Source organism: Fulvia fulva, chromosome 6 (genome assembly GCF_020509005.1).
Source record: "Fulvia fulva chromosome 6, complete sequence".
Lineage (NCBI taxonomy): Eukaryota > Fungi > Ascomycota > Dothideomycetes > Mycosphaerellales > Mycosphaerellaceae > Fulvia > Fulvia fulva.
Window position 1 is genome coordinate 17,781 of NC_063017.1, and position 23,757 is coordinate 41,537.

General features: G+C 54.3%; 8 protein-coding genes across 8 annotated transcripts; 4 read left to right on the top strand and 4 right to left on the bottom strand.

Moving 5' to 3' along the window:
* Nucleotides 1-924: 924 nt before the first annotated feature.
* Nucleotides 925-1,323, top strand: CLAFUR5_06631 (uncharacterized protein; the record flags this gene model as incomplete). The annotated part of the gene is made up of 3 exons (XM_047905779.1): nucleotides 925-1,002; nucleotides 1,107-1,175; nucleotides 1,234-1,323. The coding sequence occupies 3 exons, from the start codon at nucleotides 925-927 to the stop codon at nucleotides 1,321-1,323; spliced, it is 237 nt and encodes a 78-aa protein (XP_047762867.1).
* A 3,410-nt stretch (nucleotides 1,324-4,733) lies between these two features.
* CLAFUR5_06632 (Heat shock factor protein 2) lies at nucleotides 4,734-7,049 on the bottom strand (the record flags this gene model as incomplete). The annotated part of the gene is made up of 2 exons (XM_047905780.1): nucleotides 4,734-6,534; nucleotides 6,586-7,049. The coding sequence occupies 2 exons, from the start codon at nucleotides 7,047-7,049 to the stop codon at nucleotides 4,734-4,736; spliced, it is 2,265 nt and encodes a 754-aa protein (XP_047762866.1).
* A 3,018-nt stretch (nucleotides 7,050-10,067) lies between these two features.
* Nucleotides 10,068-10,785, top strand: CLAFUR5_06633 (uncharacterized protein; the record flags this gene model as incomplete). Its single annotated transcript, XM_047905781.1, has 2 exons — nucleotides 10,068-10,217; nucleotides 10,282-10,785. The coding sequence occupies 2 exons, from the start codon at nucleotides 10,068-10,070 to the stop codon at nucleotides 10,783-10,785; spliced, it is 654 nt and encodes a 217-aa protein (XP_047762865.1).
* Nucleotides 10,786-11,332: 547 nt separating this feature from the next.
* Nucleotides 11,333-11,959, bottom strand: CLAFUR5_06634 (uncharacterized protein; the record flags this gene model as incomplete). Its single annotated transcript, XM_047905782.1, has 1 exon — nucleotides 11,333-11,959. One exon carries the CDS (start codon nucleotides 11,957-11,959, stop codon nucleotides 11,333-11,335), a length of 627 nt encoding a protein of 208 aa, XP_047762864.1.
* A 967-nt stretch (nucleotides 11,960-12,926) lies between these two features.
* On the top strand, nucleotides 12,927-13,511 carry CLAFUR5_06635 (Peptidyl-tRNA hydrolase; the record flags this gene model as incomplete). The annotated part of the gene is made up of 1 exon (XM_047905783.1): nucleotides 12,927-13,511. One exon carries the CDS (start codon nucleotides 12,927-12,929, stop codon nucleotides 13,509-13,511), a length of 585 nt encoding a protein of 194 aa, XP_047762863.1.
* Nucleotides 13,512-15,485: 1,974 nt separating this feature from the next.
* On the bottom strand, nucleotides 15,486-16,439 carry CLAFUR5_06636 (mRNA-decapping enzyme 1A; the record flags this gene model as incomplete). The annotated part of the gene is made up of 1 exon (XM_047905784.1): nucleotides 15,486-16,439. The coding sequence occupies one exon, from the start codon at nucleotides 16,437-16,439 to the stop codon at nucleotides 15,486-15,488; it is 954 nt and encodes a 317-aa protein (XP_047762862.1).
* A 428-nt stretch (nucleotides 16,440-16,867) lies between these two features.
* CLAFUR5_06637 (Synaptojanin-1) lies at nucleotides 16,868-20,257 on the top strand (the record flags this gene model as incomplete). The annotated part of the gene is made up of 1 exon (XM_047905785.1): nucleotides 16,868-20,257. One exon carries the CDS (start codon nucleotides 16,868-16,870, stop codon nucleotides 20,255-20,257), a length of 3,390 nt encoding a protein of 1,129 aa, XP_047762861.1.
* Nucleotides 20,258-22,631: 2,374 nt separating this feature from the next.
* On the bottom strand, nucleotides 22,632-23,267 carry CLAFUR5_06638 (Thioredoxin domain-containing protein plp1; the record flags this gene model as incomplete). The annotated part of the gene is made up of 1 exon (XM_047905786.1): nucleotides 22,632-23,267. The coding sequence occupies one exon, from the start codon at nucleotides 23,265-23,267 to the stop codon at nucleotides 22,632-22,634; it is 636 nt and encodes a 211-aa protein (XP_047762870.1).
* Between the last annotated feature and the right edge of the window lie 490 nt (nucleotides 23,268-23,757).

The following is a 23,757-nucleotide window of genomic DNA, read 5'->3' on the forward strand; positions in this document are numbered from 1 at the left end:
TACGCGATATGAGAAGACAGAACATAGAAACAGATAGCTGCGAACACATTGGGAAAAGAATCAAGTTGATATGAGCAATATTGGTGGTGTTGATGATAAAAAGTCACTGGGGTGCGGCGATTGCTGGGGTGCGGCGAAGCTTGTGGCCGAAGAAAAGAAGATTGAGGCTACAAGCTTCGCCGCACCCCATCAATCACCGCACCCCAGCAATTTTGCGTGTAGATACTTTTGATCACACTCGGCGTAATCTTGAAACTTCGACCTCTAGCTACTTTATACTGCACCTCGAAGACCCCCTAGCATCCATCTTTTCCGCGCACTCGAGCCGGCAACGAGTGGGAGGGGGGGCCCTCACGAGGCAGGGGTAGGGGCCCCCGCCGATGTGCCCTCCCCGAGGCGCAACGGCGACGTGCAAGACGTACAAATGGTGGTGGAGTGCGGTGATTGCTGGGGTGCGGCGAAGCTTGTGGCAAGATTGAGGTATGCAGACTCTCAGCTTACAGGCCATTCCCTGCGTCCTCCTGAGCTTAATCTATTAACACTCCTTCCAGAAACTGTGCATTGCCTTTGGTGTTGGCGGATGATCGCCCTCGCGCTCTTTTGGGCGGCACGCATACATGCCTATACCTGCTTGTCCCATGTGTCGACCACGGATGCACAAAGCTAAGGCCAGATCTTGACACTTCACACCACGCGGATCCCAAGTGGCAAGACTGGATGCCTCCCCCTTGTCTCAGACGGTGATTAGCTCACGGGGCTCTGAAGCAGTCCGCGTCCATCCTATCAGTGATCAACGCTAGCGTTTGTCGACCAGGCAGGTATATCTTTAACGTCCACCCCGTCTGACTGACATGTCAGACCGACCTTTCTACCGACAGCACTACCCGTGAGACACTCTCGCCCCGCCGCCGCACGCAGCACAGCATGAATACCACGCTTGTGATTGCAAGCCTCTTCGCCATCATCTCCTTGAGCATAGCAGTATCGCCGGCTGTCTTCTTTGTGAGTCTATCGACCTTAAAAGACTTGACGGATTGCACAACTAACTTGGCGCGCAGCAACGAACACCTGAATGATTCCTGTGCTACCAAGTCCTTTGCCTGAAGTCCGCGGATGGTGATGCCCAATGTGGCCGGGAATGCGGTGGGGTGTGCTCTGCGGCATCAAGCAAATGCGTTGCTCCAGCAGATGCCTATCTAGATCTGGCTCTTTCGGCCATCCACAAAGAATGAGCCACGTTCGTCCGTAGGATGGTGTTTTCTGGCAACCGATGCGGGTACAGCCTTGAGCGACGAGGAGTCGACTGCACGGTTCTTTGCGTAGAAGCATCGCGACAAGCTTCGCTGGATAGCCATGAATATTCTGCAGTCCTGGCCAGGAGTCGCCATGTATCTTGGAAACGGGAATGCAAGACTATGACCGGTCGAATTCTACAAAATGGCTTGTGGCCAACACATATGAGACCAGCACAGAGGGCTACTGGCCGACCATATGATCCATCCTACTCTCTCGATCCCAGGGGAGCAGTCTGCATCACTGCCAATATCCAATTCTGGTAGAGGATACCACCAACTATCGGCAAAGACCGTGAAGCACACGATCCAGACCCATAGACAGCTCTAGTTCTCCAAATACCATCTCTCATGGCAACCCCAAACACTGGCCAACATCTATCGTTTCAGGACCCTACCGCTCCCTCTTCGAGTAAAAATACGCCCCTGGAATGATCAAAGCCACGAAGATGATTCCAACAATCACACCGGCTCGCACCATGAAGTATTGAGACCAATCATTATGATCATAATCCTGTTTCTCCTGGTCAGGACCTATGAGGTAACGCGCAATCGATGGACTGGAAGACATACAATATCAACATATTCGAGTGTCCAAGAAGACGAATCGCTTCCAATCCCCGTTGGGGTACTCTGGCCGCCGGCACTTCGTACACTATCGCTGGGCTCTACCACCAGGGAGTGGAAATGGTTCCCGGCTTCGCTTGATGTGTTTTGACCGCGGGCACTTTCGGCTGTGTAGGAGGAGATATGGCTGCCAGTTTCGCTTGGGGTGTGCTGGCTGTGGGCACTTCGTACACTGTCACCACCGTCGGCTATCAATGAGGAGACATTGCTCCCAGTTCTGCTTCGGTGGTAATTACTAGGGCCGGTCCGTATAGTGCCGTCTGCATTGCGCGGCCAATCAGGAGATGAGTTGAGCCAGACCGGGGCTGGTGGAGGGAGCGACATTTGATTGAACCCTAGCTGAGGTTGAGGTACTTATCAGAGTAGGAAATGCATGGTTGGGGAAGACAGTTGGCACAAGTCAAGGAGAGAGCTGATTGGTGGAGGCTGCTTGCGAGATATCTGGTTGCGTTCAAACAAAAGACGCCATAAGGTCCTGCCAGATCAGCTTACCACAACGGTACTTGTGGAGACCTACCCGCTATGCCACTGAAGCCTTGAAGCTGGGAATACATCAACGCTGGACACACGTGCGGGAGAGCTACAGAAGCATGGCGAACACAATGTACATGACGAAGCCTGACAAACTCTTCCAACGCCACTCAAATCCCCAGCCTTGAGCCCCAAACCTTTCAACCCGCAGAAATCCACCACATCCTCAGCATTCGTACCGTAGAGCCAGTCCATAGTAGTAGGCGTCGCATTCGAGGGCTCCTGTCCTTCCAGACAAAAAGGCACGCCGTTCTCGAGTCGCCAGATCAAACGATGGGTTGCCTCCGCCAAGTATTCTTTTGTGTGACCTGATATGATAACTTCGCGGAGGTCGTGGCAGTATTGGTCCTTCAACACGAGAAATTCCTCTTCTGTGCGGTCGACCTGCTCGATCGTGAGGACAGCGATCGCGGCGCGGAGGAAGGTCTTGATAAGGACCATGGTCGATGTTGCGGAGCTGTACGAATTGATGTCAGGGGTGTGGAGTTTGTGAGCTTCCTGAAGCGACGACGAAATGCGGTCGAGGTATCTTTGGGCAAGTAATGCAGGTGTCGAACAGACCACGTTACCTTCGTATCCTCAAGAATACAGCATGTGGGTCGTGCCAGGTGGTAATCACGCTGACCACCTGCACATCCTCTCCCCAGAAAGCTACCACAACACCGGACCCTCACGAAGTTTTTTGCGCACATGGCAACAAAGATCGCAACCTCCAATCCCCCTTCTCCTCGTAGCACTTGATCCTCCATCCCGACCCCTACTACAAGTCGCATCAACCCCGACAATGGCCCCCTCACACCCAAAACCGGCATCCCTACCAGAAGCAGCACTTCACTCCTTCCTTTTCACCCTCCGCCACACCGGCAGTCTCGGCCTCTCGTGGAGCACATACGGCTACCTAGCACACCACCTCCTCACGCCTGAAATTGCGCCCGTGGACCAGCCAGCCCCGGAGAGAGAAGCATGCCCATGCACCTCCTGTGCCTTCAACCCCATCGAAGCACCCTGGACGTCCCTCTACCGCACCCGCCACGCCTGGTCCCCCCGAACTGTCCAAGTCCTCATGACAGGCGTCCATATCTTGCATGTGTATCGGGGCAAGAAGATGCCCGTACAGCTCGGCCATATGTACACCTTCGCATCCCTTACTGGTGGTCTATTGGGAGCCGTAGTGGCGACGAAGGCAACCGCATGGGTGGTCGAAGGCGGTCTGATGAGACTCCTCAGTGCAGCCAAAGACCATCTCTCACACCACCGCCCCCACCTCACCAAACCTCTCGCCACCGCCCTAGCAGCCCTAACAATGAATCCGAACCCGAAACGCAACGAGACCCACTACCCCTGCTCCGCCCCCCCAATACGCTTCCAGCCCGCAAAATCCAAGGAAAGAGGACGAGTACGACCACGGCCCTATCCCATCGGAATGCCATGGCTGCGGACCTCAAACACCTCATTTTCCTCCGATGCCGCAACCCCCCCCCCCTTCCCCATCCCCATCACCTCAACAACAACAGCCCCACCCACGTGCGGACCTCCTCACCATCCTCGTAGCGACCAATGCCATGCACCGCCGCGGGAATATGGGCAGACGCCGACACTTTACCAACCCTTCCACATACCCACTCCTCCAGGAGCCTCGCGACGAGGACAACTTCTCGTCTTGTAGTAGGGCAAGATGCGGCAGACTTACCCAGATCTCCATCATCTGATGAAGGGGCTTGAGTTCTGAGAAAAGTATAGTCGTACGAAGACGGCGAGGGCCGGACCAGCAAGTCTCTTGAATCATCCTGTCCTTCATGTGGCGGCTTTCAATTCGGTGAGCGTCTTCGGCTTGCTGATCATCCAGGTACTGTGGTGTAAGATCGACGAATGTCCTGGAAAGGAGTATTCGTTTGGCTGACGTAAAGTGGGCGAGTCTTTGTCTATTGTACTGTCGTTCGTTGGCGTGCTGTGAATGGATGATGGGGATGATGGAGGTTGATATGGAGTTGTAGGCAAAGAACGGCAGTACGGTTGAGTAAAGTGGAACAAACAAACCAGCTCCATACGTACGAAGTAGTATCATGATAGCAGCACTATCTGATATCTGTCCCTTCCATGCTTTCGTGACTGTACCAGCTCTTGGCACATTCCACCTTTTCTCCCTTCTCCCTTCTCCCATGCCCTAACCCCATCCCACATCCACAAGAGGGACAGGCCAAAGTCAAATGAACGCGCCGCACCGGCGTGATGAGTCGTGATTTCGTGATTCTGAGCCAGAAGCTGCCACATTCCTCCTCCTTCCTAAGACTTCCGCTGCCTCTTATTCGGAGTTCCAGGCTCCAACATTCCAGTATCGTCCTCCGCCTCAGCAAACTGATTAGTAGCAGCAGGACTGGTAGCCTCACTGCTCAAGCTCTCAACCGTGCCGGGAGCTGTTCCAAGGCCACCATTCCCGCCGTTGCCAGCATCAGTGCTCTGGAACATGTCTGCTCCCACGCCCGCCCCATTACCATTCGTATCCCAATTCCAGTTCTGGTCATTGTTCAGGAAGTCGATATCTGCATTGTCATTACCGCCCGTTGCAGCATAGTCGCAGATACCTTCAAGATTGACAAAGTCGTTCATGTCGTAAGGATCCGAATTGAGGTTGTAGGTGCTGGGCTCGCCGAAGCCGTAGTCGTTGCTGATTCCAGGTATGCCGCCGGGCGACAATGGAGCCAGCCTGCCTTGAAGATCGCTGAGTCGCCGGCCCATTGACTGCTGTTGGCTCTCCAGGTCGTTGAGGCTGATGTTGTTCTGTCGTATTGCCTCCATGTAGTGTGAAGGGTCCGCGGCAGGCTGCGGAGAGATGAGGGCGTTGTTGCTCGAAGGGTCGTTACCATGTCGATTCTGCATCATGGACATCATGTCGCTTCTCTGCTGTGGGGTGAGTGCTGCGTTGCCGACAGCGTTTTGAAGTTGTTCGAGACCAGCAGGGAAAGACAGGTTACCAGACTTTTCTGTTTCGTCTTTGGCGTTGGCATTGTGGATGTAGCTCATGACTTCGTTGTTCTCTGGCACTGAATTCAGGTAGTCTGGTGTCGGGGCGTCGTTCTTGATAGCAGGACTGGCTGCCGCTCTGGCCATTGTTTCCGCTTCGCTCGGCGCCACACTTGCAGTACTTGCCCTCTGGGGCGGTGCTGCTAATGGCGTGTTACCCTCTGGTGGACTGATCGACGGTCGTGCCGAGTTGGGTGCAGTCACAGCAGAACCGGGCTGCAGGAACTGCGATGATGTCTGATCTTCGCCGCCGTGTGTGAGAAGGAGTTGTGGCTTTTGTCGATATTGCTGTACCTGCTCAGACTGTGAAGGTGTGCTGTCGTCAAGATCTTGAACGACACCACTGCGCTGCTGGTCGTTTTGATTATTCTGGTTGCCGAACATGTTGACCAGATTCTGCCCAGCATTGCCTTCAACACTGCGGTTGTAAAATGTCGCGAGGAATGTCAGTATAGCATTGATGGAGTTCTCATGTCGATCATGCAGCGTCTGGAACGCGCTCGCTTGTCTGTAGAACTGATCATTCTGGTCTTTGAGCTGCGATATCATTCTTGAGATCATGCCCTGCTGTTGTTGGAGCTTCTTCAGCTCCTGTCGTACAGCACTAAGTTCGCTTCGCGGTAGCGGTGCAACATCTTGGTTGCCACTCGGAGCTCTGAGCTCTTGCGGCCGATCTGGAAAGGGCGATCCTTGCCGCTCGTCATCACTGTCGAAGCCATCCTTCATGTTACCGTCTCGCTTCCGCTTGGCGCTCGATTTGCTGGCAGGCTTTTGAATGAGCCACAGCAGATCGGGGCGATTTCGGCGGAAGTATGGGTGTGAGTACATGCTGGGTGGCTTTGCGCCTTTGCGAGCCTGTTCGGACTGTCGTAGCGAGCCATCGTGGATGTTGACTGTTTTGTGAAAGCCGTACATGTTGAGTTGTCGAACGAAGGAGGCATAGTTGTTGTGCTTGAAGAGCTCTGGGATCAGCCGTCGCGCGAACTCGTCCTCGTCCAATACTATGAAAGCCCTGCCATCGTCTGACCATCGGATGAGCGATTCGTGTTCTTTGTCGAGGAAGCTGTAGACTATGTCAGCACAAACAACATCACACACGCCTTGTATCACTCACCTGCTCAGCTTCTGCACAAACGGTGGGATCTGCTTGCGCTTGCCGTGTGCATCACCCATCTTTGCCCTGGCCACCTTGGCCTCCAGTTCCTGCTCACTCTCATCTTGCGCAGCCATGTTGCTAAAGTCGCCGTTCCATTGCTCTTGCTGCGCGATCGGTGGTGCGGCCAGCTGCTGATTGGGATTTCGCCGCACTAGATCTGTCGAAGGCGCTTGAGGGATGTTGTTGCCATATGTCTGCGGTTGCTGGGTGTTGAGCGCGGTGGAGTAGTTGTTGGTGTCGATGACAGAGTCGACATGTGACTGGTCTGTAGGAAAGTTGGGGAAGTCGAAGTTGGGGTTGAAGTCGGTCGTGTCTGAGATCTGGTGCTGGTATGGATACTGCGGTGTTGGCGTCATGGGCTGCTGCACCGTGGGCGATGCGCCTGGCGGCTGGCGTTTGCGGGTGGGCACGGACTGCTGCATGTTCGCGGTGGGTGGTATGCGAGTGTCCGGGGAGGTAATGTCACTGGGCTGCACACGTCGGCAGGCTCGTGCTGCTGCCGTCGGGTCTCGTCTCTCGGAAAGGATGGTCTCGGGTGATGCTGATGCTGGAAGAGAGGTGTTGCGCTGTCGCGAACGCTCTCCGCCTTTCCAGAGAGGTGGTGCTCTTCGTCAGTGCTCGCGGCGGAAGTGGGTGGACTAAGTAATCGGCGAGTGTCTTATTTGGTGGCAGGCAGCATTGTCCATGCACGAGTGGTGTCGGCTTCTCTACGCTTCTCTCATTGTGCGCGCTCACAAAGCTACAATGGACGAGGTGAGTCTTGCAGCAGACTCTGTCTCTCGCACACCTGTCCGCTTCTCTTGTTCGCCCTTGGATTGGCCTCTCGTCGCCCTGCACGCCGCGGACAAGCTTCCTGGTCCCACGCTGAAAGGCTGCAGCTGCGCACTTCGACGTGCCTTTGTCGCATGTGAGACAGCAAAAGTCCTGCACACGACAACGACGACGACTCGCAGCAGTTCGGCGCGTAGTCTGGCACTCGAGTGTGGGCGGGCGCACGGGGTCGATGGATAGAGAGTGGGCGGCGGTGTCTGCAGGACGTCGGACATGTCGAATCTCTTCCCCAAACATGCGAACTCGATCAAGCACTGCCGAGGGTGCGTCAGAGCGTTGGCGAGCCGGCCCGGAGGTGTGTCAGGCTGCCAGCCCGATTGCACTTTCCATACCGATCAACACCCCTCGCCGCTGCCATAGTGCTACAAGGTATGCCAATAGCCGCCGCGGAGCCAAGCGATTCTGCATATGCCATTGGCAGCTCGTCCAGCGGTATGAGACATGGCTTCTCGGTATATCAAGGAGCTATCGACCCATGGCAAAATTCTCCGACCCTACGCTGTGCCAACCAACAGCTGGCACAAACCACGAACACCTGAGCCTACAGCCCAACGGTCAAGACGACCATCGCCGCCGTACCTGCGCCAATACAACCACAGCAGAAATCCATCAAGGACATCCCCACCTGCCCGCCAGCGCACCTTGCCGGCATATTCCGATTGAGATGGCAGCACATGCAGTCAACATGATGCACACAAGTTCCACAAAGTCCACGCGACACCCGAAGCATCTCCGCCATACGAGCTGGATAAGGCCACGCACCGCACACTTGACTGTTTCTCTTCTGCTGTGCCTTATCACTGCGGATGCCGCGTGGTTGTACTTCGCGTCCACACATTGAGACGCCGGCCCAGGGAGTCCGCATGTGAGCAGACTGGGAAAGAATACCCCGGGTCGACTGTCTATGTGTGGCTTTGATGTCGATATCGCTGATGGCGAAAGAAGTACACCACGTCAATGCAACGCGCCCACCTGCTGGCATGCTGAAGGGCTATACGAACGGCAGCTGCAACGAGAGGTTTGGACCCATGACTAACGCCTTCTCCCAGTGCGACATTGTGAATTCACACCTCGAAGTTCTGGCGCTGTAGTCAGCTCTTGGACGAGTCGTCCTTGACGATTTCAAGTCTGGTTTGGGCCATGGAAACTGCATCAGGGCAGCCAACAGCCACAGTCCGGTATTCCTCCGAACCACATCGTCGATCAAATCTGTACAGGTGACTTGGTACCACTTGCTCGCCAGGCTATGCTTGCACCTTGCTCGTGCGCCTCAGGCACACATATGAGGTGTGCTGCCGCTACCACTGCGCTGGCGTGAGCGAGAAATGTGGCATACCTCGCGGCGAGCTTCGACGAGACAAGATTGTGGCGGCGATAAGAGACGAACTGCATGTGCAGTCACCCTCATCAGACTCCGCCGGATCTTGATGAGACAAATCGAAACCGCTGCTACGGCAGGTGTGGTAGCGATTTGCGCCACAAGCATGTGAGAAGCCCCAGCAACTTACTGCGTCTCGCTCTTCCCAGAGACTATCGTATTTGACCTCATCATGTTGTTCGGTCATCGCAGCGTGCTCTCTCTCCACGCCAACTGTTGCATTTGATACCAGCATCTTTTGCTGCCTTCCAGCATTGCACTTTGTCACGCAAGCAGGCGAGGGATTGGCTTCATGGCCAAAAGCCTCATGACGGTCCGATAGCTGCACGTAGGAGTATTTGGCTACTGACACGGAGCCAGACAAAGCACCAAGCGGGACGCGCAAGGTGAAGCAAAGCTCAAAACGAGCACAATCGTCCGGTGCCAGGCAGCACTTTCACCATCGTTCGTTCTGCCATCGACGATTCCACTTCGGTGAGTCGTGGCTGTCACCAAGATGGCTCAAAGGTGCCAATCACCGCATCCCGCAAATGGCCCAGCGACTCAGAGGAGTCACATCGTGGCAGAGCGAGACTGGACTCACAAATGCCGCATCCTCACGCAAGCCTCGTCATCGTCGCGCTGACATCTCCAGGAAATGGCTCGCGATCACAGTAACAGCGTGAGATCTGCTGCCTCCAATGCAGGATGCATGACCAGCAATACCATCGGACGACCGAGCAACATCGGTATGCTATCACGGACACGTCAGCTAAGATCGAGATGGTCCAAGATGAATATCAAAGCCCAAGTGGTCGGTAAGGCCCGAAGTCGAACGCTTGCTGGCCGTGCATAGAAACTGTGGGTCACGTGTTGGGATGATCCCTGTCCTACAACTTCCACGCAGCCCGAACTTGGATCAAACGCGAGGCGGCCAGCATACTGAGCAAGCTCAAAGCGCTCGTTGCTCTCTACGACGGTAGGCATCAGTATCAGTGCAGAGCAACCCTCCCAACTCCAGAAAACCTCCTAGCAACACGAACAATCGAATCAGCCAAGATACCAAATACAATCGCATCCACTCGTAAGCAACGTCGCAAGACAACGATACCTGCTACCAGAAAAGGCACGGCTGGTCTTGGGCCGTCAGTCGCCACGTCACTGGGCTCCTCGGCAGAGTCTGGACACCCATCCAGCCTCCCACGAGTCAAGCCTTCCCAGTGCAGTAATTACTGTATTTAGTCTTTGACACATGTCCTCCCCAGCGATAAGCTCTTGCACCTCAGCCACAAGAATCGTGTCGCCTGCCACCTTATCGCCACCCAACAACCCAACGAGAACAATCTCCACCAACAAGGACGACGATATAATGCCTCCCTCCTCCCCAACTCCTCAGAAGAAGGTAAGCACAACCACCCACCATCACCACCACCGATACACAATTCTAATACCACCACCACCACCAGCAGCTCTCCCACGGCTCCAGCGCCAGCAGCTCCGCCACAATGTACACAGCCTCCGGCGCCCTCGGCAACAACAACAACAACAACAACAACAACAACAACGACAACGACCTCCAACCCCAACGCTCCCCACACCTCGCCCCCAAATCCCTCTCTTCCCCAACCACGGCCTCAACACCCACACCAACCATACCATCCCGCGCCCCCACACCCGCATGCGAGCGCTCCCACTCCCAACCCCAACCCGACCTCCTCATCAGAACTTCTACCCGATCTCCCAAGCCCGAACATGGCAAGCGGCCCAGCTTCAAGCGCAGCCTGTCGAGCCTGTGGAAGGTTCTCGATCCACCGGAACTGTCGCATAACACGGGCGCGCTGCATAACATTGCGAAGCAATTCGGAGACGACTCGGCGCACAGGCGGAGGAGTGCTAGTCCCGGGGATGTGGAGAGGGAGCATACACTGCTGGCGACGATTAGTGATAAGGTGTATAAGCAGAGGATCTAAGGGAAGAGGGAAGGGGGAAGGTGGGCGAGGAGGTTGGAAAGAAAAGCCGATGGCGTTTGGGGTTGAGGAGATTTGATTTGAAGAGCGTGGCGCTTGGGGATTGTGGTTACGATGTTTATGATGTTGATGGTGTATGAGGTTTTTGTAATGGGTGGTGGGTTCTTCGTTGTTTTTGTTCTTGTTGATGATGTTAGTATTACGGCAGATGTTCGGTGCAAGCAGTTTCTTGCTACAAGACCGTATCGGGCTCCACGTCTTAGTTTTACAAACTTGAGCTGGTGTTGATCACAGCGCTAGCCTCCGTAAAGGTCAGGTGCAAAGGATCGCTTCGGACTGCTCTTTGCCAGTATTGCATTGCTCCTCCACTAACACGGTCTCTTTCCATCACAGTGTTCCACGCAACTTCCTAGCCTTCCCATCCTGCAGATGGCATCAAGTTCATCCATCATGATTCACCCCAAGCCTCGCTTCGTTCCGCTACCCAACTGTCCGGGGGCTAGGACGTGAATGCACGTTTCCTTCGATCCTTCCATCATGGCACCCGTTGTCACTTCCGGAAGCTCTTGAGATTCCAATCATATACCTCTCCCAAAGTCTTGCTCTCTGTAACTCTGAACGTCTGCACGAAGCCACCCACAACGGTAGGCTTGACTATCATCTGACGCCACGAAGCGGTTGGATGGTCCACTTTCACGAATGATGCGCGACTCCATGTGTCGTGGTAACGCCGGTTGTAGATCATAACACTCGTAGTCTTCCGCGCCGAGTCGAGCTCTCTGATGTTGACCTGGTTGAAGCCATTTCTCATTAGAAGCCAGATGAGGGGCACCTGCCGATCTTCGAGTCGTGTGCTGCTGGATTTCTGCAGGCACATGAGGTCGCGAAGCTTTCTAGAGTCGAGTATGACGCTTTGGAAGGTACGGTTGACACGTTGGAGGACGAAGAGGGCCATTGCTGGATGCGGGGTGGGGTGGTGCTCGTATTTATTCGATGATCTGAAGCTAGTATTGTTGTCGTACCCGTCAAGCGTGGCCTCGAGGAGTTGGAGAGGGGCGTGGAGAGTGGAGCGAAATTCCGCATTGTTGTGGTAGCTGTCCTTGCCGACATAGAAGAGAATGTGCTCGAGTAGCTCTGGCAGTCCGAGGACTTGAGCGGCGGCAGTTGGCGAGGCCATACTGCCGAGTGTTGTCTTTGTTGTCTGGGGCGTGATGTTGTGCGACTTTCGACTTCTTGCGGGAGCTGTCACAAACTGAATGCTCTGGTGAGTCAAATGGAAGGATCAAGTCTGGCAAGGGAAATGGTGAGCTTGAAGGAGCATAGGACGCACGTGCACATACGCGAGCAGCCGCCAAATGCGTCATCTACGGCAGATTCACTTGGAGCATGTGTTTCCTCGTGAGCTCGACCGATCTCTCGGTATCATCGTCTGCGACCCGTTGACTCTGCGGTGGTAACGCGGGAGACGAACGATGGTATCCCTGCGACCCTATGTCACCTCTACCAATGTTGTCCTGACTTGGAGGTGAAAAGATCGCTCGAAGTCAAACCCCCATGACTTTCGGGCATATCGGGCCAGTGGACAGCATGACACACAGGCTCGCCTCTGTTGACCAGGCTCCTGACTATGCACTCGTCCTGGTGCCAGCCAGACTGGAAGTAGGGTTGGCAGGAGCGCAGAGCGATGGGATATATCTGGTTTCAAACAAATCGATTATGCTGCTGCTGTCATCGGCTTCTGTGAGCGACATCGTGCCTCATCGTTGTCGGTGTCCTCGTTGGTAACATCCGACGTGGCTGAATGGTTGTCCTCGGTGAGTCAGCGCTTTTTGTCAAATGCTTCAAAGGAAGCCATTCTTCACCATAGACCCTCATCATGGCCTCGATATACATTCTCTTCCTCGTTCGCAACAACAACATTGTGAAGCACAGAAGTCATGGAACAAGCTGAAGTGAAAGAAGTAGTCGCAACCTCAAATTCCACCGTCCGTGCTCAATCCCCAACCTCACTCCGCGCCCGCCGACGCTCCTCCGTCGGCAAACCACCGCAAAAATGGTCCAAAGCACAAAGAAAAGCCCATAATGCCGCCAAGCTAGCCGCCGCCGTCGAGTCCGGTGCAGTTAAACCCTCAATCCCACAACCAATGTCACTCGCGCGCCCGATCCCGCTCTTAATATGCAGCGTCGGTAATCCAGGCACGCACTATGCCAACACACTCCACAGCGCTGGCCACACAGTCCTGAACAAGCTCGCTGCGCATCTCGAATACTCTCAGTTCTCCAAAGAGCGAACCTACGGCAATGGACTCCTCAGCCGACCACCCATCTCTGGCGGTCCAGGAGATTGGACGTTGTGGCAGAGTACATCGTACATGAACGACTCCGGCAAGGGAACACGCGCAGCATTTCTAGCATGGCAGAAGACCATCCCATCCGACGTTCAGGGAAAGTTGGTAGTGGTGCACGATGAGCTGGAGAAACCGCTGGGGGCTGTGAGTGTTAAGGAGCAGGGGAGTCCGAAGGGACATAACGGGTTGAAGAGCATTATCGCGCATATGAATAATACACCTTTCGTGAGGATTGGAGTAGGCATTGGAAGGCCTGTCAGCAGAGAAAGTGATGATGTGGCGCGGTATGTGCTCAAGAAGATGACATCGGAGGAGAGGAATGTGATTGATGGCAGCGTGGAGGAGATTGTGAGGAGGTTGGGGAAGATTGAGAAGGGGTGAATAAGATGAGAATTGCTTTCAATCAGAACTGTACAGCACGTGGGACGAGAATCAGCAGTGATGGCGATGCATCAAATATGCCAATACAGAGGACTTTGACCAGCGGCGCTGGAACCTTCTTGGTCTGCGCGAACACCAGCAGCATGCTCTACTTACAAGCTCGAGTTCCCAAGACAAAGATCGGAGCACCTCACTCTCCTCGCTCCTGTTGGTCTTGACTTGTGTTCTACCGCGAGACGCTGGCATAAGTCGAGCTGGATCGTACCTGCCGGGGCTTTACGAGGGTCCAATGGCCATCATGGTGTCTGTACATGACCTCATATCGAATGAACAGCTCACGCAAGTCTTCCTAGAGCCATTGGACGCATTTGATGAAGCCCTCAACCCTCAGCACCTTCAGCGCGGTACCATCTCTCATAGATCCCTCACCATCAGCCTTCTTGCACTTCCTAATGGCATAGGCCGCGGTTGCCAACTTGCCGAATGATGCGGTCAAAGCGCGAGTATACGATGCAACTTCTCAAGTCGAAATGTCTATCCCGCGGACATGGACATGCGCTGCCAAGCTGCGTCTCTCTATCAAGTTATAGATGCACCCAAGATTCCTCATCCAGCACAACCAAGTACTCGCCAAACAATCTAGCCAATCAATTCTATTAGCGCACGCCTTTCATTAGGCAACTGCAGTAGTCTCTCGAGCAACTAGATTGGCTCGGTTGTTTTGCATATTTTGCCCCTCCGAAGGTCTCTGGTTCGAGCCGGATCCTTTTTGCGTCTTTGCGCTTGGACTTGGGAACATTCTGTATGCACGCTCTGCGATCTCAAGTGTCCAGCACATTCGGAGGATGGGCATGAACTCAGTTGTCCCCAAAAAGACGTTGTCCACTCAATCCCATCAGTTTTCCCTCTCGATCACTTACATGTACAGCAGCAACCGCCCTATCATTCATCCACCCTTTCCAACGCTCTGTTCTGTGTCACTCCCCTCCTCGTATCAATCGCTCCGCCATTTCCGAAACCCGTGGTATGCGCAGCATGATGTGGCTTGAACTGCCGGCGGCGGAGAAGGGGAAACCCTCCGCTTGGCGGTGGGTGCGTTGTGCTGTGGCGGGTCGCTCGTGGTGACAGCGTACCAAGGGGCCGGAGGACACTTTTCACCGGCCATGAGCGTCATAGGGTACGATCCAGATATACCAGAGAATGAGGTGCCCACAGAGGCATCGAGGGCGCGTGGACATCCAACAGTACGGTAATGCACCACCAGCAGGCCATCAAGTCCCAATCTCAGAGTTGACTTGACAGACAGTACAGCTACCAACTCCAACGCATACCACCAGCAGCCGCGACCAAGACCCGCGGGGGTTTTTTTCAGCGCGTTAGACTGGGCAACCACCATCCTCGAAGCGCGGCGCGCTCTCTAACGCTGCCACATTACAAGCAACCGCTGTGCCGCGATGTTGCTATCGCAGCGAACGAGAGACTTTCAAATTGTTGTAACAAACGGCCACGTTCATTGTCGATGATCCTTACTTTGATCACATAGACCACTGCTACACGTTCATGTCTGGGGAGTCTCATCTTTTTCGTCCTAGACGTGCCATTGCAACTTCATGTTCTCGTACCGATCTAGCTGTCCATTCTCTCACACACACACACACACACTCTCTGCCCCTCACCTGCTCTTATATCTCCAACCTCATCCTTTCTGATCCGGACTCATCAGGATCATCTCCTCGACCAGTGGCGCCCAGGATCTGCGGGCGAGATTGCCTGCAACCCGCGGATATGTCTACGCGACTTAGAAGCTATTTTCTCGAGGAACGGTCGCGTTGCTTCGTCAGGCACCGGGTGATGAATGTTGAGTAGAAAGGGCAGTCTAGCTATCAAGGGAGATCAGCAGTGACTATACTATGGCTCGAAAGCAAGCAGTGTGATGCTCCCCGTCCGTAGTGACGAAAGCCCACAGCAATGCAATCATCCTCTCTTCGCATTCTTGAACAAGTCCAGCAACGCATTCTGCTGTGTGTTCGGCGGCTGCTGCACGACGGGTGTGCCAAACTGCTGGGTCTGCGCGAGAGGTCCCGTTGGATTTCTGAAGAAGTCCGTATCCGCGTTTGGTGGGAACGTCGGTCCTTGCTGCTGCAGTTGTGGCTTCCCGAACAGTGTCGCAAGGTCCAGCTTGTGCTCTTGTGGCATCTGCTCCAGGCCTGCTGGTTCGGCTTGCTGGATAGGTATCTCCGCCCCCACACCTAGCTCACGGCCGTCCTGCTCCTGCGCTCCATCACACGCCCCATCGTCCTGTGGTCCAAAGTCCTGCGCATACTGCTCCGCTTTCTGCGCACATTCCATCACAGTCTGCGCGATAGCCTCCCTCGAGTTCTCGGTCGGAATGTCCCCAGCTGAGTATATCCATATTCCCTGCACCTGCACTGTCCCTCTTTCTTCATCAGGCGTAGTAATGATGATGAACTCGTTTGTGACCTCAATGTCGTCCGTGCTGGCAACATCCAACTGCAAGTTCTCCATATTCATGCGATTGAGGATGACGACCTGGTAGCGTGGATAGGGATCCGCTGTGAGTTGCAGCACGAACAGCGAACCTTGGGTCGGGCATTTGTCCCATTGCTCTGTTTCTGGTGAGAAGTTGTACAGGACTGCAAATGGTGCTATGGCGAGGATCGATTCGAGGTTCGGGATCCATCGTCGCAAGACCATGTAGTTGAGCTGTTCATTGGAGCGACCTGGCGGAGGTGCGGGTATGGAGTCGATGATATTGTTGTCGGTCAGGTTGGCTGTGTCGGTGTCGTAGTCGGAGACGGCTGGCGGCTGTGGCGGAGGGTGTGCAGCCCTGCCCGCCTTCTTCTTCGGCGGCATGTTTGATGTGTTGCTGCCGGCTCCATCGAAGTCAATGTTGACGAAGACAGTCATGTTGAAGGAGAGTGGTCGGGGGAAGGTGTCATGCTGCTCGGTATCGGATCACGAGTCGCGCCTGTGATCGACGTCAGCAGCAAGGGTCTGCCGTCTTGGATCTCGTGCTGGAGGAAAGCTTCTCAATCTCTGCGGCCAGGCACGCGGGTTGGCGGGATCTTTGCTGTTCTTCGTCGTGGAGCTTGACCAAGAGAGCTCGTGATAGTGCGGCGTCAAACATGCAGCCACAGGACACGCTCACTGCCTAGAATGCTGCTATGCTGCTTCTCTGGTGAACGGCTAGTCAGTCTGAAGGAAGCCAAGCCTGCACTGCCCACCAGCAAGGGACGACGATGGTCTTCTGCGCGCCATGACGACAGATATACCGCTGTCCAGAGCTTTCCGTAGAGAGTGAAGCGTGTAGTGAAGACAAGCAACCTCAAACCACCATGTCGACCACGCGATCACGACCAATGAGCACGGCGAGTGCCTCCACCGCAAGCTCGTTGATGCAAGACGTGCCAGGCGCATTTCCTGCGACGCCTCCGTTTCGACCGGAGCCTGAAGAGGAGAACGACCGGGATGAAGAGCATGAAGTCACCTACCAAAGCCTGTCGCAGGCAGTATACGCGCGAAGAGCTGAGTATGTTCGACCGAAGCATGTCCGTATCAAAGTCGGGACTTGGAACACCGCAGCCTGCAAGGGTGTCGAGAAGGACCTTGGACGCTGGTTCGTTGGTGGGAAGGGTGTTGCAGAAGCCTTGACCGGTCTGAGCATCAACGACCCAGATCGTGATGGCTCGAATCGCAGAGAAAGTGTTGCCGCGCAGGAGGACCGATACGAACGCAAGCAGCCAACCTTACCAAAAGGTGATGAGGGCAGCCTACCCAAAGATGCAGACGTTGGATTATACGTGCTTGGTCTGCAGGAAGTCGTGGACATCACATCTGCATCAGAAGCCTTGAAGCCGTATACTGATCCGTCCGTCGCTGCCAAGTGGAAAGACGCCATGCAGCAAGCCATTCCTACGGGATACCAGCTAGTCGCCGAGCAGCAACTTCTTGGCCTGCTACTTCTAATCTATGCTGCACCAGACGTTGCTCCTGATGTCAAGTCAGTCAGCACTACTAGTGTTGGTACTGGTCTGATGGGCTACATGGGCAACAAAGGCGCTGTCACTGCTAGAATCGTGCTTGGTGAGACGACCAGGATGGTTTTTGTGAACAGTCACCTGGCTGCTGGCGCGGATAAAACTGCTTTGGAGCGCCGGAACTGGGATGCATCACAGATCATCAGCCGGACTAGATTTGCGCCCATCAAAGACGCCATGGATTTGGCACAGAGTACAGGCGAGCAAATCGGAGACGAAGACTTCGCTTTCTGGTGCGGTGACCTCAACTATCGTCTTGAAGCCATCCCTGGTGATGATGTTCGGCGGCTGCTCATGCTGCACACCCGTAATGAATACGACTTGAGCCAAAAAGCAGCGCGCAAGATCGACCAGGAGCTCGAGGAGGCTACAAATTCGGTCAAGGAGCGCACTGCTCACGACGACGGATCAGGCAGAGGGTCAGCGGCATCTTCGGTTCGAAACAGTCTCGAATATCAGACACCTACGACCCTCGTCGACGAAGTGGCAGCGAGTGAGGATCCGTCGTCTCTTCAGACTACTTTGTCATCGTTGCTCCCACACGACGAGCTCCATCAGCAGATGAAAGCTCGCAAAGCATTCCACGATGGCTGGCAGGAGGGACCGATCACGTTCTTGCCAACTTACAAGTATGACATTGGCAGTGTGGGTGTCTTTGACTCCAGCGAGAAGAAGCGCGCCCCGAGCTGGTGCGATCGTATCATATATCGGACAAGACGAGAAAAGCTGGCGTACGATGCGAAAGTCCGCGACGAAGAAAACGCTCGGAAGAAGGACGAGGAAATGAAGGCCAACGGCACGGTCGCCGCTGCGAGCGACGAAGACATCCTTTATGATTATGACCCCGACACAGATGGCGCGGATGCGATCGACAACTACAATGAATATGACGAATATGACGATCAAGAAGATGGCGTAGTGATCACGAAGGAGGGCTTCGAGGACGCGATCAAGCTTGAATACTACACCGCACATCAGCGTGTACTGTCGAGCGACCACAAGCCACTCGATGCGTCGTTCATGCTGAAGTATGATGCTGTCGTGCCTGAGCTAAAAGCACAGATCCACAGCGAAGTGGCGAAAGAGCTCGACAAGGCGGAAAACGAAGGACGACCAAACGTCACAGTCATTGTTGATGCTCATAATGATACACCTGCCACAAGCGAGGAGAACTCAACCGACAAGTTCGAGGGCGTTTGGTTCGGCGATGTTAGGTGGATGCAGACCAAGCATCGGAGCTTGACAGTTGCCAACACCAGCCGTGTACCGGCGAATTTCTCTTTTATCGAACGGCCAGTAGACGAGTCACAGCAAGCTGGAATCGCCCCAGACTGGCTGTCACTCAAGATCAATGATCATGACGTGAAAAGTGAGAAGAGCCAATCAGAAACTATTACGCTTGAGCCTGGTGAGACGTGTTCGATCGAGCTGGAGCTCAAGATCACGGCGTTGGGTGACGTCCAGGACCTCAACAGCAACAAGCAGAATCTTGAAGATATCCTTGTGCTTCGAGTCGAAAATGGGCGAGATCACTTTGTTCCAGTTCGAGCACATTGGCTCTCCAGTAGTCTTGGACGCTCAATCGACAAGCTCGTGAGGATACCTGAAGGAGGCATCCGCAAGCTACAGAGGCAGCAACCACATGCCAAGACCAAAGCTGCCGCTAATACCGTGTCCGCAGCCCAAGAACTCTCAAAGAACATCGATCGCTCACTATCACCAATCTCCACCGGCTCTACCGAGAGTATCGCCGGAAGACTACGCGGATTGTCGAGCAGCTCGAGCAACAAGGACAAGTCACCGATCTCTCCCAGCAGTGCCAGCCAGGATAGTGACTTACCAGTACGTTTCTCTGCACCTCGCGAACTGTTCCGACTGACGGAAGCGGTAGAAGAGCTGAGTACGCGAGTTGTGGCAGAGTGGGAGATGACACACTCTGCTGATCCTGCAATGTACAATGCTCGAGAGTCTTCAGACCGTCCGGTCAGGCCGTGGGAGGGGCGTCCTGCTTGGCCTTTTGATGAAGCATGTTGGCAAGCTCAGTCCACACCGCACTGGGACAATGAACTGAGTGATGCGTGCGATGCGCTGGACTCAGACGAGTCGTTGACCGCAAGCTTCGCATTGGATATATCGACACCTCAACGACTCTACATCCTATCCAGCCTACTACTCACATTCCTGCGCAGCATGTCCGACGGCATCGTCACCGCAAAGCTATGGCCAGAGGTAGACAAGTACCTCACAGACATCGACAAATCCAAGAAGAAACCCAGCAACGATGACCAGCGCACAGCAATCCAGGAGATCCTGTCACAGAGTCCAAGTCATAGTATCAGTTACATCCTCATCGTCTCAACGCTAGAGCGCATGATCCAGGAGCGCAGCACAAGCAATATCAGCCGCGCCAGTACCCGCGGTCACAGTCACAGCAGCAGCACATTGAGTGCAGAAGCGCCAATGAGTCCAACTCAGAGAGCTGGTGGCACTTTCAAGCGGATGTTCGCCGGGAAGGGGAATGCTACCGGGCCTTCTGAACGCGATCAAAGTAGTAAAGCTATGGCGGCTGTGATTGCTGAGGTTGTGGTTAGAACGTCAGATGCAGCGAGTGAGAAGGCGAAGGCGCCGGTGAGGAAGAGGAAGGCGGATTTGATTGAGCTGTTTTTGAAGAGAGATGAGCCGGGGTAGTGGGGTGGTATCCCAGATTTTGTTCATCGCTCAGTCTGTGGGAGAAGACCAGACTGCTGCACGATTTTCACATCTGGATCTGATGCCCGCTCATAATGGTGAGAAGGGTGCGCACCGAGGGACCACAGCGCGAGCGCCACTACATCAACACCACGCCTCCTCCGCAGGCCTCGAAAGTGCGTATCCTTGGCTTCCGCACAGTGGTCTGTTGCACCGATGGCCTTGTTCACCTGAGCACCAGACCCAGGTTGACATCTTCGGGGCCTTGAATCAAGGAACACGGATCACGATCTTACGGCGGGGTCGCTTGCTTCCTTCACATATACACTGTGCATGCTTCAGCAGACTTGCCGATTCGGCGTTGCCTTGCGATTTCGTGTAAGGTGCATTTGAGAAGTGTCGGTGCAGGAACGATGATTCATCACCGGGAACGGTCAAAGTGGTGGAGGGACGGTGACGACTTCGAAGAGAGGAAATCCGACAGGACCGACACAACAGGAAGAACGATGGCGACATGTAGTGGTACCACGAGAAGCCCATAAGAAAGGCGTATTCGCGGCCGTGTCGCATTACAATCCGAACCGCACCTGTACAAATGGCACGTCCAAGGCACAAATTTAACGAAATGAAGCCGAAGCCGAAGCACAACGTTCAGTCTAACATATGCACCACCTCTTCCCCAACACACACACACACAAACCAACACACACCAATACGATACACCACACCCCAAGAACCCATCAACTCCACTCCCTCAACACCCCGCCCCCCCCCACCCTCATCCGTCCACCCAAAACGCACCTCCTCCCCCCCCACCATCACAACAACAGCCCTACTCCAAGCAGCAATTCCAACCTTCACCGCAGGCCTTGCCATACATCAAACATCAACGAGATCGGCCCAGCGAACCCGGACTACAACCGGGATGTCCCAACATCGACAATTTTCATATTGTGGATGCGTAGATGGACCCCGGGCGCCGCTGACGAGATGATGTCAAATAGTGCAAGTATGAACATAGATACTAACGAGCGGGGGCGGAGTAGGGTGTGAGTGTCGACGGATTGTGTGAGGGATTGGAAAGGGGGAGGTGGGATGTATAGGGGGATTGTGATGGGAGGAGAGTGTAGATGGAGTTGGGGTTTTGAGTGGGGAGTTTGGTGGAGGTGGTGTGGCGGGGGGGGGGGGGCTGCTGCTGCTGAAGAGAGAGTGGACAGAGTCGGCGTGGTGCAATAGTATGCCACGTGCCACTGAGTCTTGGGATCAGGGGAGTGTAAAGTCGAAGCGTTTGCTCGAATGAAGAGGTACCTTTTAAAGGGTATCATCCACGGCAGATTTTCGAGCGTCAACATCTGTTACAAAATGTAGTCAGCCTCGGCTGTCATTGCATGCCATCGCCCCATCTCACCACGTGGACCAATCTGCATGCCACTAATGTTGTGTACCCCAGACAACCCGCCCCATGCATGTTGACAGTCAGCAGCATCGGAATGCTGGATGAGGGGTGCGCATAATCTTGCAGGGCGTTGAGACTTGACATGCTGTCAAGAAGTCTCATCGCAGCCAAGCACCACACCTTCGTTGCAGGACAACATAACGACTCTTCAGGACTACTCGACGAACACCATGTCATCGCCACCAACATCTCCGCTGCTTCATTTCCGCCGCTCCTCGATGGAAATTGGATTTGCCACACAAGAAAGGCCAGCGCCACGACGAGTTCTGACGTGTCCGTGGGACTCGAAGTTGAGTGCAGCGGAGGAAGAGGATGAATGCCGGGAAGGACCAGCCATCAAGTTTCCAGCGAGAGCACGACTTCATCAGCAACCACAATATGAAGCTCTTCGAACAAAGTCTCCGATTATGATCCAAGCAAAGGTCGTGCCAGATGACTTGCTATATAGACTGCCGTCACCAGTGTCGGATACAGATCCCCACTCGATGAAGCCGCTGCGGTTGATACGAGCTTGGCTACCGTACAGGAGGAACTCGTAGCCCTGATGTGGTCCATGCAAGCGCGAACTCGATACGATATGGGCTGCGGCGTTCCTGCGATCGAACCACAGACCACAGAGAGAAGGCGATTGCCGCTCCGGGAGAGTGAGATAGGATGTGCTGGGACACGACCTTTCTCGTACATCCTTTTCCGCAAGCTTCGATAAGCGTGCGAATCACTGAATGTGCTTCGCCAACAGCACCAACAGCTGGTTGAGTGGAATAATATGGCCCCGACGGTCCTGAGTGGAATCCCTGGACGACTTTGAGAGGCAATACTGGCTGGCTGATGAGGACCGATTGTGATCTGGTATCGCAGTGTTGAAGATATGGCAGGTCCTGAAAAGGTGGCTTCACAGCATGAGGCGTCATCATCACTTTAATCCCAGTCGTCGGCGTAAACATCCTCTTCCCGCTCCTCCCTCTTCCGCTCCCTTCTGTGATCATCTCCGTCGTTCATTTTCGATCTGACCAGCACGCCACATGCCAGTAATCTTGCCTCTAGCTCCGCCACAGTGAAGGAGTCCGGCTTGTAGCCTATGCCTTCGAAGCCGATGATCCTGTCTATCCCCACGCCATCCTTGAAAGCAATGACACATGGCAAAACTTTGATGCCAAGCTTCACTACCAGGAAGGGGGCATTGTCGACATTGATGCTGACGAAGCGAGTATCGAAGTGTTTTTCGGCCAGGATCCGGAGCTTTTCATCCATGACGCCGCAGCGGTTGAAGTCAGGCTTCATGAAGTGGACAATGCATAACCTTTCAGAGATGGTAATATCCATGAGCTGTTTCTCGTCCTTGATCTCCATATAAGTGCCGTGGGATGTCTCCTTCATCATCTTGGCTCTGGCCATTTCTGAGTGAAGTTGTTGAAGTCTCTGCTCTCGCAGTGCGGAAAAGGCATTGTCTTCGTCGTCCTCGAGCTCTGCAATGAGAGCATCTTCATCGTCGGAGTCTTGTCCTGGTCTCTGCTTGTCGAGAACCTTGGCCACATGAGCGTCAATGGTCGACATGGTGCTTGTGGACGATCTCCTCTTTGTGGCTCTTTCAGCACTGTCACAAGCAGATGTCTCGGTGTTGATGCCTCGGTGAAAACGAAGAATTCGAGAAGTGTTGTTGGATCTCCTTCTTAGCGGCGGCAGCCACAACCCTGCCCGAGTCTGAAACAAGCCCCACTGCTTTCCCGATCAGGTAATGACACGAGTGTGAACCTCAACCTCGGACGTCCTCGTTCTCCTCACGACACCCTTGCGGTGATAAACAGTTGTGAGAAGTGAGCTGAGTAGCCATTTGTGAACTCTACTAGATCCGTAGCTCGCAACATCGTGTGGCGGTGGTGGGAATTACCACGCAAGTCGTTCAACCAATCGGCAGCAATATCGAGGGGACATTAAATTTATCCAGGGCTTCTTGGGGAAGCGTTGAAGTGCACCAAAGAAGTCGTCGTGGCTGGCCTCTCCTTTACCATATCCTCCGTTTCTCTACACCCACCTCTTCCAACAC